Source organism: Panthera onca, chromosome B3 (assembly GCF_046562875.1).
Source record: "Panthera onca isolate mPanOnc1 chromosome B3, mPanOnc1 haplotype 2, whole genome shotgun sequence".
Taxonomy (NCBI): Eukaryota; Metazoa; Chordata; class Mammalia; order Carnivora; family Felidae; genus Panthera; species Panthera onca.
The window spans coordinates 60,074,028-60,087,984 of record NC_138344.1 but is presented as its reverse complement, the minus strand read 5'-3'; the positions used below and the strand labels follow the sequence as shown (position 1 = coordinate 60,087,984).

The window sequence follows — 13,957 nt, the reverse complement described above, 5'->3', positions numbered from 1 at the left end:
ATAAACATAGAGGCATCTGGCTAGCTCAGTCAGTAGAGCATGCAACTCTTGATCTCAGGGTTGTGAGTTCAAGGAAGCATGGAGCTTCCTTACTTTCTAACTAACTAACTAAATAGAAAGCTGCTATCAGCATTCTTCAAAAATAAATAAATACATACATACACTTACATAAAGTTATTAAAAAAAAAAACCTGACAGGACCAATTTACATGGAAATGCAAATCAAAGAATGATTAAAGAGAATCTTATTTCTTTCTTTTAGTGGTGAAAGGAATAACAACAAAGATAACACACTGGTGTAATCTCATAGAGAAGAGGGTTAAAAACCAGTAACAATGTGTGTTAACTATACTTCAGTGAAAAAAAACCCACAAAAACCAGCAACAAGATTTTACCATATTTAAATTGGGGTGGGAAATGAGTTACCAAGTTAATCCTTCAGTGTATATTAAAAGGATTCATTAGCTGACCCAAATAACAAAAGGCCCAGGTAAACAAGCATCCCGAGATCAATGTTCTGGTGACAACTCTTTGAAGGACAGTGACAGTTCTTAACTGCAGTGTGATATGAATATGTTTGTATATAATGAGTACAGAACAAAAACAGAAATAGTTCTACTACTCTGAATATCTAAAAAACAAAGCTAATAGAAAGATGCAAAAAACAAACACTCACCAGCAAGAGTCCTGGAGAGTGGCAGATGTATGCTTACAAGATCTTCAGATACCTTGTATGACTTAGTTTCCAGAGTATGACCCCACAATTGTACTACTGTCTTGCTACTAGATATAAAACTTGTACTGCACCGCATCACAGCTTTGTGACACTCTTTATAAGCCACCAGTAAGAGTTCTTCCTAAAAGGAAATTAAAAATGTACACAGATTAACAAGTTATCTACTTTACCACACCATTCAATAAATATTTAGTAAATATAAGCACAAAGTTGTTCCATGTATAGCACAGTTACTTCCACAGGATCTGCAAACTAGTTGGAAACATAAGACAGACACACACACACACACACACACACACACACACACACACACACACAATCAAAGTAAAACATTTTAAGTACTATGTAAATTGTACTAACGAATTACTCTAAGAGGGAGGAAAAAGAATTACAAACAAATGGGAAGACATTATTTGTGAAAGCAGTTTTGAGTGGGGTCTAAAAGAATATGCAGAATTTATGGGGAAAAGTGAGGTGACAGTGGTATAATAAGCAGAGATATAAGAGTAAACAGAGAAAAAAGGGGAAGTACAACTCTTGTGCAGGCAGTGTAAAGGAATAAACACTAGATAAATGAAAGGCTTTATGGATGAAATTAATGAGCAGTGCAGCTGGAAATATGCCTTGCCATCAGTATGGGAATATACTGATGGTGTCTCAAGTGTAACAATGTCAACATGCTGCTTCAAGAAGAATTAATGGGTGTCAATGAAGATGACAGATTGGAGAGAGTGATGTTAGGAAACAAGGGAACCAACAGGAAGATTACTATGAAGTCTAAGTCTAAGGTGATAAGGGTCTTAACTAGGATGGGGGCAGTCAGGGAAAAAGAAAATGAACTCACAGGAAATAAGTTAGAATTGTAAAATAAACTTAGGCTAAGGAAAACTCACATCAGGGAGAGAGGAGTCAAACTCACTTTTCAAGACAGTGTTTTTCACACTGATTTTATCCTGAGAAACAAATGCTATGGTCCAATAAATTTTGGGAATATTCCACTTAAAAATTAGCACACTGAATAATTTAAAGGGCTTGAGGGGCGCCTGGGTGGCTCAGTCAGTTAGGCATCCGACTTCAGTTCAGGTCATGATCTCGCAGTTCACAAGTCCAAGCCCCATGTCGGGCTCTGTGCTGACAGCTCAGAGCCTGGAGCCTGCTTCGGATTCTGTGTCTCCCCTTGTCTCTACTCCTCCCCTGCTGGCACTCTGTCTCTCTCCTCTCTCAAAAATAAATAAAAACATTAAAAAAAATTTTTTTTCACCATAAAGGGTTGGAAAAGTTCAGTGGCATTAGAAAGAAAAATCATACTTGATTTTGTTCAACCTAACATTTCTCAATCTTATGTGAACATAGAACTTTTTCCCCCTGAAAACTCTGCTAACATCTAACACAGAGAATGCAGTGGCTCTGAGATTTTCTGTGTGGATGAATGTATGAATCATAGTGTCATTGTCTTGATATGGCATGAATCACAGCCATACGACTCTGAACGCACCCAATCTCATCTGAATCAGTGTCATTAATTGAAAACTGGAAGTCAAGAAGGGAAAATGTTAAGTTGAAGTAGAAAGAAATGATGACAAACCAATTTAATATATTCTGAATTTGAAATGTAAGTGTAAGATCTAAGCAGGAATGTCTAGCACACAAATAGAATACTATAGCTCCACAGTTTTAAATGAGGTGGTAGAAATGAAAGACCTGTAAGAAAGAGAATATTCAGAATGTATCATTTAGTAGTCAGAAGGAATTGGGAAAAAAAAAAAGGCAATCAATGATTGAAATGTTGAATCAGTAACAGAAGTATTATAATAATGTAGACTTGTAAAAATCAAAGGGAAAGAAAGTTTCAAAAAGATTAGGTATTCAAGAGAAAACAATGCTACAGACATTTGCAGGAAAATGGGGACTTAGAGAAGACCCTCTGAATTTGGTTACTATAAAGATCCTCTGAATTTTTTTCAAAAAGCAGTTCCAATCAATTTGTAAGGGCAGAAGCCAGACCCTAAAGAAGTTTCAGAAGCTAGAGAGATGACAGCAAATATAGATGGCTGCAGAGGGTTTGGCAAATGTCAAGATGAACAACACATACTCTGACCTCATCTCCAACAACTATGCATGCCTTCCATAAAGGTGATGGTTGCCAAAAAATATGTGCTCTGGCTAGTTGCTGGACAATATTTCCTGTCCTTATTGTTCCACAAAGCTACAGTGCTAGATTAAATTCTATCATGTCTGTATGACTGCCACTCTGAACCTGTGACCAACTGCTGGTGGGGAAGCAGAAGAGAGGAGGAAATAAGAGAGCTCACAGTTCACAGAGGTAGCAGAGACAAGTAAGGGGCTTTTACTCTTGTTGATGTTAAGGACAGGTGCGTCCTGTGTGTGTAGGCAAGTGAATCAAAGAATGGGAAATACCAGAGGAGACAAGTGAGGAAGCCAACTCCAGGATGAAGTAATGTAGCTCAGAACCAAGAGCCTAGGTAGAGACCTTAGTTTTAGAAAGAAAGGAATGCAAAGAAAGAGACCAATTGTGAAGACATAGAGAAACGTAGTGAATAGATTATGTCATGTCAGCAGCACAGAGAAACCAGGGAAAATGAAAGAATTTGACTCAGATAATGGTGATTTTCTCAAAACAGAAATAAATGAGGTCATCCTTCCCAAAAAGGGAATCTGGGGTAGGACTGTGTGTTTGAAGAGGATTATGGTCTCAAATTATTGTGTAAGGAGATACATTAGCTCTGTGTTTGGAAATTAATATTCTTAATGGTTTAACATGTATAACAGAGCTCATGATTGCATAAATATCCACTATTCTCTACTACCAAAGTATTTTAAAGTCCATGTAGTCCTAATTTTCATATTATTAGTATTCATGTCCAAGGAAATAAATGAATACACAAATAAATGTATTTTGTTGTATTGTTTTGAAACATTTTATTTATTTTTGAGAGAGAGAGTACCGGTTGGGGAGAGGCAGATAGAGGGGAATAGACACAGGATCCAAGGCAGGCTCTGCGTTGACAGCAGTGAGCCCAACGCGGGGCTCGAACTCACGAACTATGAGATCATGACCTGAGTCAAAGTGGGATGCTCAACCAAATGAGCCACCCAGGCACCTCTGTTGTATTTTTCAAACCCCACTATTCCCAGAGATAAATCAAACTACCATGGAGCACATTTTTAAATCAAACATAAAAAACTGGATTTTCTTCCTAAATTCAGGAAGACAAGTTCAAATACACAACTATTTAAATAATAAAATCTTATAGCAAGGAAGTCGCTACATAAAACCTTATTACTGATAATCATTAGAGCACCTAAAACCCACTGATCCTGGGGCACGTGGATGGCTTAGTCAACTGAGAGTCCAAGTCTTGATTTTGACTCAGGTCATGATCCCAGGGTCATGGGGTCAAGCCCCATGTTGGGCTCCAAGATTTTCCCTCTCTCTCCCCCCAGCTCACACGCTCTCTCTTTCTAAAAAAAAAAAAAAAAAAAAAAAAGCACTGATCTTACTAACAAATTTTACTTACATCACAAGCACACCACTCTTGGAACATGAGTAAAATATTCTTCAATTGCATCTGTATAGCAATGGCAGCCTCCCAGTCAGGATCCACTTCTATGTGTTGCCCAACCTGTCTTCTGATTTCTTCCATTCCCTATAAGAAAAGAGTGATTACACACACACACACACACACACACACACACACACGCACAAACTCTCTCTCTCTCTACATATATATGTATATATATATATATATATATATACATATATATGCATATTACACACATAGGCCCTTTTTCTTCGCTCTTCTACTGTCAAAATATGAAATTGTCAGAATTTATAATCATATATGCATAGCTTTTTAACATGGCTATTATACAAGGTCATAATGCATGGGTTCAAATCCCAGCTCTGTCCCTTTCTAGCTGCGTGACCCTGGTCAAATTATTTCTAGACTTCAATTCCCTTATATGTAAAATGAAGATAATAACAGTAGCTACCTCATAAGATTGCTATGATGCTCAGGAGAGATAATGCATGTAAAGTGCTTACTACCATATCACAATCAATAAACATTACTGGTAATAGCAGTAGTTAACTGAAATATATAGAATTATACCTATTAAATATCTATTAAAGCGGGATCAGTAAAGCAGTGTTTAAATTTTATTTCTACTTTGCTAGATATAGTCTTCCTTACATAACAACCACAATTTGCTTAAAAGAAACAAAAACTGGGGCTAAATTTTTAATATTTATCTTACTGATGAATAGAAATATCATACCTGCATACAGGTAAGAATCTTCAAAAAAGACCGAAAACCTTCAAGGAACTGCATTCTTAATCTTTCTGTCCATACTGTAGGTTTGCTGATCAGGATATACCTATCATTTCAAAAAACAAAGAAATATTTCACTTCCCCATTTTGTGATAATTTTAAGATTTTCAGAGCTAAAGACAATGTTGATTCATCAAAACTATGGATTCTGATTTCTTAAAGTAACAAGAAGCTCTGGGCAGAGCTAGAATTATACAGCAAAATGTGAAGGCTCTAGAGAGGCATATGTCAAAGCTAAGCCTGACTTCTCAGAAGTTAGTCTACTTAAGTGAACTTAGAAGCAACCTAGCCTGTCACATCTGGACAGCCACAGTACAGATTTTCCAGGAGCTCAGAATGTGTTATTTTCCCCTTCTCCTTGTCATTATAGATTTCTTGACTTAAGTAAGGATGTTAAGAAGTTGTAATAAGCATCAGAAGACTGGAAAACTTTAAAGTAAACTTTCAAACCAGTGACCCTAAAGTTTTAACATACGGCTAAGTATCTAGAGGTGTGTTAACTCTCAATTATTTATTGTAGAGAATAACTAGAGTCAGAAATCGATAAAACAAAATAAAATGTGATAAAACAATGAAGTGATTATGCACAACTTCCCTGGATAAAAAACATAAGTCAGCTACAAGAATATTTCACAGTAATGAGAGCAGCAGTATAGAGACTTCACCTGTACAAAGAAGGAATAATGAATACTCTGATTTAACACTGATAATTTTAAGTACTGCCATTTGGAATTTTTGTGTATTTTTTGCTTGTTTGTTTTGCATACATGTAATTTATGCATAATTTGTGAAGCACACTGGTAAGTGATGATTCACTACTGAATTCATCTACCATCTCTGTACTGAGGTTGTGATGACATAACAATTTGCTGAACTTTAGAGAAAGATGTATAATCATATTTAAAAACTGAGGAATCTGAAAAAATCTGGAAACTTCTTCCTTAATAATATCAAGGATCCAATGCATAATTCTAGAAATCTGTCAAGTGTATTTTTAAGCAGACTATTTCTAGGTTGTTTGGAAGTATGTTTCCACCTCTCAATGCACTAAATGGTCACTAAAAGTAGACAAAATTACTTGCTTGGGTGGCTCAGTTGGTTAAGCCCCTGACTCTTGATCTCAGTTTAAGTCATAATCTCACAATTCCTGAGATCAAGCCCTGTATAGGGCTCTGCACTGACAGCGCAGAACCTGCTTGGGATTCTCTCTCTCCCTCCCCCACTTGCACTCTCTTTCAAAATAATTAAATAAACTTAAAAAATTTTTTTAAAAAAGCAGAGAAATTTAGAATGATTTTTCCCCCTTGGAGATTAGAAACAATTAATCATATATATATATCCCTTGGAGCACTTTATTTTAAACAATAAACTAAATGAAATGCTTTTGTTTTAATATATTCTTAAAAGAAAATATTTTAATATTTTTCTTAAAGTTTATTTATTTTGAGAGAGAGACAGAGAGAGAGAGAGAGAGAGAGAGAGAGAGCGCACAAGCACGAACTTGAGCTGGGAAGGAAGAGAGAGGGAGAGAATCCCAGGCAGGCTCCTTTGTCAGCACAGAGTCCAATGTGGGGCTCAGTCTCACAAATTGTGAGATCATGACCTGAGGTGAAATCAAGAGTTGAACCCTTAACCAACTGAGCTTCCCAAGCACCCCAAGAAAAGAATTTTTTGAAGCTTATGATTTACTGAATACTTGAAATATCACAACTCTTATAATATTCACCAATTCTAAAATAAATGGAAACTTACTTCTTTTTTTTAGTATTTATTTATTTTTGAGAGACAGACTGAGACTGTGCAAGCAGGGAAGAGGCAGAGAGAGAAGGAGACACAGAATCCAAAGCAGGCTCCAGGCTCTGAGCAAGGTGTCAGCACAGAGCCCAACACGGAGCTCTAATCCACAAAGCGTGAGATCATGACCTGAGCTGAAGTCAGATGCTTAACCAACTGAGCCACCCAGACACCCTGAAACTTATTTCCTTTTAAGTCCAATGATCCCAAATGTGATGTTATGTGATTTCAACTTTAGTTTAAAAGGCAACTCTAGCCTCTTCAGCCAAAAAAAAAAAAAAAAACCAAACAAAAAGTATCAATAACTTATTTGTATGTAAGAAAGGAGTTAAAAAGAAACTCACATCAACAAGATTATCTGAAAACTATGCACAAAGAGACTACAGAAGAAGGACAGAACCAAAGTGCATGAATGAAAGTGAGTGAAAGACATGGTAATTACAATGGAGATACATTCAGTGACCCTGAGAGACCCTATGTTCCTGTAACAGGTCCCTCCTTAATACCTTCCTTATTAACCTGGTTTTAACTCTATAAAAAGCGTTCACTTAAAACAATTATTAACATGACACATTAAAAGTTCTTTGTACTTGTCATGATTATAAGGAGAATTCTAGATAACCAAAAGGATCAGTAGTTTATTTATAAAACGGAATACAAAAGCACTGTGATTAACAGGTAACTTTTGACTTGAACAACTTACTTTAGATCACATATTACTGCATATACTCTTCCCAATTTGTCCTGGCTATAACCCTGGAAGTTGAATTTATTGTTCCTGTCCAAGTATTCAGGCAAAACTTCTAGCAGAGTTTCAGTAATGACAGAGATAACGTTCTGTTCTTCAATAAGATGTCGAGCCTGCAAATATTTCAAGAATATTGTCTTTATAATTAACTCATGATAGTATGGACTTAATTTACTCACGCATTTGGCTGGTCAGTGAGTCATTTTAACTAAATGTTTACTGAGTACATAACCCTTAGTCTCACAGAATAGCTATTTCTGAGAAGTTTTTTTCTAAAGGTAAAAATTCCTTACTCCCCAGTAACTAGAAAACACCTGTTGGACACTCCAAGCCCATCACACAGATTGTCAACATAAATGTTTACCATCAATAATCACATGATGAGCAAAGCAGAACAAACATAGATATACGTCATGACTTCTATCATATTACTATCTATTCCCGCATCTCCCAGTCACTCCTAATCCACTGTCTACTCTCCATCTTCTTCTCTAGCCTTTGAAATGAGAAGGTAAGAATAGTTAACCAAACCATCCAGAAGAAACAGGAAAAGAAGTAGTACCAAAAAAAAAAAAAAAAAAAGGCAGAATTTTCCACTTTCCTCCCAAGCTTAAGCAGCACCATATCAGCACCTATCTCATGCAAATGCTTCACTGTCATACTTTCCCCTCCAGCTTTGTTTTATCTTCATCTATCTGCCCCTCCCCACCAAACAATAACTAAAGAACAAAAGAATAGCCAAAAAAAAAAAAAAAAAAAAAAAAAAAACCCAAAAACAGTTTGGGTATTGAAAAGGCACTCCTCTTAAGTTAGCCTGGTTTCTGAGAAACCAGCTCTTGTCTCCTCTCACAGGGATCGGGACTTTTGGACAGCAGTCATGCTGTCACTCCCACTCCACAAACTACCTTGTCCTCAGGTCCCACTAAAGTATGCAGGTATCAATGAAGTATCATTCAATCTTCCAAATGAAATTAGCCCAATATAGAGATTTTGACATCATTTTAATTTGATTTGATACTAAACAGAGTTCTTAAAAAGCAAAACAGGTTTTACTTGGGAAGACTGCAAAGAAATGATCAATACATACCAGGGTAGGAACAGTAAACATCTGAACTGAGAGTGCAGTTACTGAGATACTTCTGTCATGATCATCACTAATATACTCTTTCTGCAGCTGTTTATAATACTGAAAGATATAATAAATGGAAAATCAATTCTAAATTACTGAAAACTTTTAAAATCCCAATTTTAATACATGCTATAGATGTTTCTATGTATATGTGTACTATAATTCCTATTTCTTTTTTAAGATTTTTTTTAAAAAGTTATCTCTACACCCAACATGGGGCTTGAACTTATAACCCCGAGATCAAGAGTTGCATACTGTACTAAGCCAGTCAGACACCCCTATAATTCCTATTTCTTAGAAAAAGACAATACAGTGAATGAAATATAATAATTTTTTTTTACATTTATTTTTGAGAGACAGAGAGACAGAGCATGAGCGGGGGAGGGGCAGAGAGAGAGGGAGACACAGAATTCAAAACAGGCTCCAGGCTCTGAGCTGTCAGCACAGAGCCCAACATGGGGCTCGAACTCACAAACCACGAGATCATGACCTGAGCCGAAGTCAGACGCTCAACCGACTGAGCCACCCAGGCGCCCTAAATGAAATATATTAGAAAAATAACAAACAGGGGTGCCTGGGTGGCTCAGTTCGGTTAAGCATGTGTCTTCTGCTCAGGTCATGATCTCATGGTTGATGAGTCTGAACCCCACATCAGGCTCTGTGCTGACAGCTCGGAGCCTGGGGCTTGCTTTGGATTCTCTGCCTCCCTCTCTCTGCCCCTCCCCTGCTTACGCTCCGTCTCCCCCCCCCCCCCCCCCCAGTCTCTCTCAAAAACAAGTAACACTGAGGTGCCTGCGTGGCTCAGTTGGTTGGGCATCTGACTTCGGCTCAGGTCATGATCTCACGGTTTGTAGGTTCGAGCCCCACATCGGGCTGTGTGCTGGCAGCTCAGAGCCTGGAGCCTGCTTCGGATTCTGTGTCTCCTTCTTTCTCTGCCCCTCCCCAACTCATGCCCTCTCCCTGTCTCTCTAAAAAATAAATAAACATTAAAAAAAAAAGTTTAAAACATAAACATTAAAAACAATCTTTTAATATTAAAAAAAAAAGAAAAATAACAAACAAAAGACCAAACATGAATTCAGTTACCCAATCTCGCAGAGCTGGAAGTGTTAACTATAAAATGTATAAAAAGCCAAAAACCAACACACACACACACACACACACACACACGCGCGCGCGCGCGCGCATTAAAAAAAAAATCACAGAGAAGTGCAGTGGTACAGTATATCCTTTCTCTAAACAGAGCCTGGGACAACCTTTAACAGATTCTATCCCAATGGTATAGGGCAGAGGCAATATTCAAATTATTTAAAAACTGATATGACCTAGTAAACCCATCAGATTCATTCCAGCCTTAAGCAAAATGAATGCCAGCTGCAGATAACTTCTCAACTATACTAGCTGAAAATCAAACCTAATACACTGGGAGAACAAAAATAATACATCCACTCATGTATCAAGCATCATGTTAGATCCCTGAACCACATATTTAATTTTATCCACTAGAATTTCTACAAAGAAGTAACCGTGGTCAAAAAAACAAAATTTAAATAGGAGAACTGTTTTCATATAAGAAAAAAAACTCATTTCAGATCACATATATGGTCCAATATTCTATCTCTTAAAGAAGAGTTTTAGAAGAATAGAGTTAATAGCTTGAGTAAGAGTTTTAGAAGAATAGAGTTAATAGCTTGAGTTGTTATCATCTTTCAGGAAATGGAATGTCTCAGTTACTTTTAACAATCTACTCCTAAAATCCAGAGAGTGCAGGTTTCTTGTCCCACAGTATCATTTGCTTTCTACTGTCATTATTTCACTCTCTGCTTCTAGTTCCATCCTGGATCCAGCCTTTTAAGTTTTATAGAACTGCCTGCAACCCAAAATCAGAAGAAACCAACAAGTATCCACTGGATACTTTTTAAAAACTGTTTTATTAATTATTATCATTTTTTAAAGTAGGTTTCACACCCAACATGGGACTTGAATTCACAACCCTAAGATCAAGAGTCACATGCTCTACTAACTGAGCCAGCCAGGCGCCCCTTGGATATACCTTTGTATGAGGCAAAGTGGAAGATTCAAAAAGTCTGTTATGTATTACCTTGCAATGCAACTTGAGAGATAGACCCCTCTGCCCAAAAATACATAAATAAAACAATGTAAGGGATATACAATAGATTAATAAAACAAAAAGCTGTAAGTTTTATCTTTATGTTTTAGCCTCATTAAGTATAACTCTTGCCTGTTTAATTCCCTTTAGCATGCATATCTGTTCCTTTTCGATGCTGTGTCTTTCAGCTAGTCACTTCTTGTTATAATTTTATTTGTTATAAGACAGACAAATGATCAGGAAGAATGAATGCATGTGTAAATGTGGTAACCTCCAAATGCTCTGTCCAGGCAAATAATAGATCTTTTTCCACCTATCTCCTCTTCTAGACTACTGCTTCCATACTATCAAATGTGAAAAAAAAAAATGAGCCTTTGACAAATCACAAAATTAAATTCTAAATTCAAAATTATCCCCTTTGTTTCTACAACTCTCTTTACAAAATGTTTTTCTTTTTCTATTACTGATATGTATTTTAAAGACCAATTACCTTCACAAATTCCATAGCAAAGAATTTTTTGTATTCCATCTCCATAAAAAAACTGCTGAAGATCAATTCATGAAGTATCTTACGGGCACCTGCAGATAATTTTGGGGGGAAGTGGAAGAGAATCACCAAGGCAAAAAAAAAAAAAAAAAAATGCCAGCTATACGAGATGGCAGAATATTATAAAAAAAATTAACATACTAATAGACCTAAAGGAATCAAATATGAGTAGTATTTATTACATTAACATTTAATTATATTAATACTTAATACTTAAAATACTTACACATGTGCGTTTTCCCTCTCATTCTGCCCCTCCACTTTACCTTACTTCATTCTACCTCATCCAAACTTTCTCTATTCCTTTTTATTCGATTTCACTCAAAATTACTCTTACTCTGTCTTCCTTTCTCTATCCCCTTTAGCCTTCTTTCTCACCTTTTACTTTTTGTTCTACATTTGTATTGTAAAAATAAAAATGAACATAGTGTTAATAATGGCACCACTACATGAATATATACTCTTAAGTATTCTTTATTGGCCCTGACTAAACAAAATGGCACTATAATTAAAAGGCAACATCCCCAGGTTTTAACACAGAAGAATACATACTGATTGGTTAACTTTCCTTTAAAATATAATATCTTATCAATCAAGATCACTGATTTAATAAACAAAAAAGATTATAGCTCTACTTTAAGGTCATGCTTCATGGCAAGCAGCATAAGCAAAGACCTACCTACCTTTATAAAGCTTTGCATCCCAAAGCATTAACCTGCTTATGAGACAGGGATTCTCAGAGCCAGGTTCTTCTCTAAGGCATGCTTGGCAAAAGATCTGTCTAAAGTCACCTATAAACGAAAGAAGTCAGGTAACTTTTATTCTCACAATATTTCTTCCACAAGTACATTTCCTACAATAACATGAAAAAAATTAACATTACTTTCCCACAGTCTGATATCAAGAATTCTATCAATATAAAAGAATCGAAAGCTTTACAAATATTAGCTATGGCACTTGAAAAGCAATTCTGGGGGCGCCTGGGTGGCTCAGTTGGTTGAGCATCCGACTTCGGCTCAGGTCATGATCTCACAGTTTGTGAGTTCGAGCCCCGCGTTGGGCTCTGTGCTGACAGCTCAGAGCCTGGAGCCTGCTTCCGATTCTGTGCCTCCCTCTCTCTCTGCCCCTCCCCTGCTCATGCTCTGTCTCTCTCTCTGTCTCAAAAATAAATAAAACATTTAAAAAAATTAAAAAAAAAAAAAGCAATTCTGAAAATTAATCAAAATGTATAAGCCAAAAAAATTTTTTAATTTTATACTCAATGACATTTTTTTAAGTTTATTTATTTATTTTGAGAGAGAGAAAGTGGGAGAGGGGAAGTAGGAGAGAGGGATAGAGGATCCAAATCCATCAGGCTCTGTGCCAACAGCAAAGAGCACGATGCAGGGCTCAAACCCACAAATTGCAAGATGATCACCAGAGCCGAAGTCAGACGCCTAACTGACTGAGCCACCCAGGTGACCCAGTATACTCAATGACATTTTAAACTTTGTGGCTATTTCAAAAACCAGTAGTTTATGAGAAATAAGAAAAACAGGTAATATGCTTACTTGAATAGCTCATAATTTTGTTCATCCAGGAGCCAAGACGCAAAGCAAATTTCTGGTGAGCCATAACCTCAGAGTGTAATACTTCTACGTGAAGTGGATGTTGAGAGACATTTTCTGAATGACTCTACAAATGAAAAAAGTATTTAAAACAAAACAAAAAACTAGTTTTAGAATTTTTATCTTGTTTTAACGAAGTAATCTATTTTTCCAAAAAAACATGACACTTACAGCTTCAAATCTCTGGGACTAAATGGCCCAATCCTATCTTTACTTAGGATGCCAAACCACTTCAACATTGTAATTGTTCTACTTTGGCTCTTGTAATGTGAATTCCTCTTAAAATTCTCCTTCATCCTAATTCAGAAAATTACCTTTATATCTTCCTTTGCTTCCTGACAAGCAGCAAAAGCACCTGCTTTGACAGCCCGACGACCCTAATTATAAACAAACATGAGAATTCAGTAGTAGAATGATAATCCCAATCAATAAGTAATGTATAGCCCAAAGGCCTAATGAGCTCTGAATTATTAATTATGTGCCAACTGCCTAAAAGTCGTAAGATGGACAATACTTGGATGATAAACCTAAATGTTTAACACATTTGTGAAGCTTCAGAACTTTTGATACTGCTCGTAGAGAATATACTTTAGGATGCTGGATTTTCTCCTTGGCAATAGTATCAGTTCTTTACTTATTATAGTGTATTCCATTCCTATCCAAGAATAACTTAGGTTTTTACTGAACTCCTGCTATATATTTTAAATACTTTTCATGAATGAACTTACAAGTTCCTCAACATGTGTTCCATAACACACTTGTGATCCACTAGTGGGTTACAGGTGTGACCAGGATATTGATTCCTCAAGCCCTAGATCACTACACTTACTAATGCCACACTGCTTCTTCCACTATATTACACTCCTCTCACGGACAGGGATTAGGTTAATAATACTTTTTTACTTGGAAAGACATTTTACTTTGGAAAGATAT

The 13,957-nt window shown here is 36.5% G+C and overlaps 1 protein-coding gene across 1 annotated transcript in view; it reads right to left on the bottom strand.

Annotated features, from left to right (window-relative positions):
- UBR1 (ubiquitin protein ligase E3 component n-recognin 1) overlaps positions 1 to 13,957 on the bottom strand; it is a 133,515-nt gene that overhangs the window by 65,641 nt on the left and 53,917 nt on the right. Inside the window, exons 7-15 of the mRNA XM_078448552.2 lie at positions 13,339 to 13,401; positions 12,968 to 13,091; positions 12,101 to 12,208; positions 11,361 to 11,449; positions 8,719 to 8,817; positions 7,587 to 7,744; positions 5,036 to 5,135; positions 4,276 to 4,404; positions 677 to 857 (exon numbers count right to left, since the gene is read on the bottom strand). Of these exons, the coding sequence (XP_078304678.1) occupies positions 677 to 857; positions 4,276 to 4,404; positions 5,036 to 5,135; positions 7,587 to 7,744; positions 8,719 to 8,817; positions 11,361 to 11,449; positions 12,101 to 12,208; positions 12,968 to 13,091; positions 13,339 to 13,401 (1,051 nt within the window). The remainder of the gene's footprint in view (positions 1 to 676; positions 858 to 4,275; positions 4,405 to 5,035; positions 5,136 to 7,586; positions 7,745 to 8,718; positions 8,818 to 11,360; positions 11,450 to 12,100; positions 12,209 to 12,967; positions 13,092 to 13,338; positions 13,402 to 13,957) is intronic.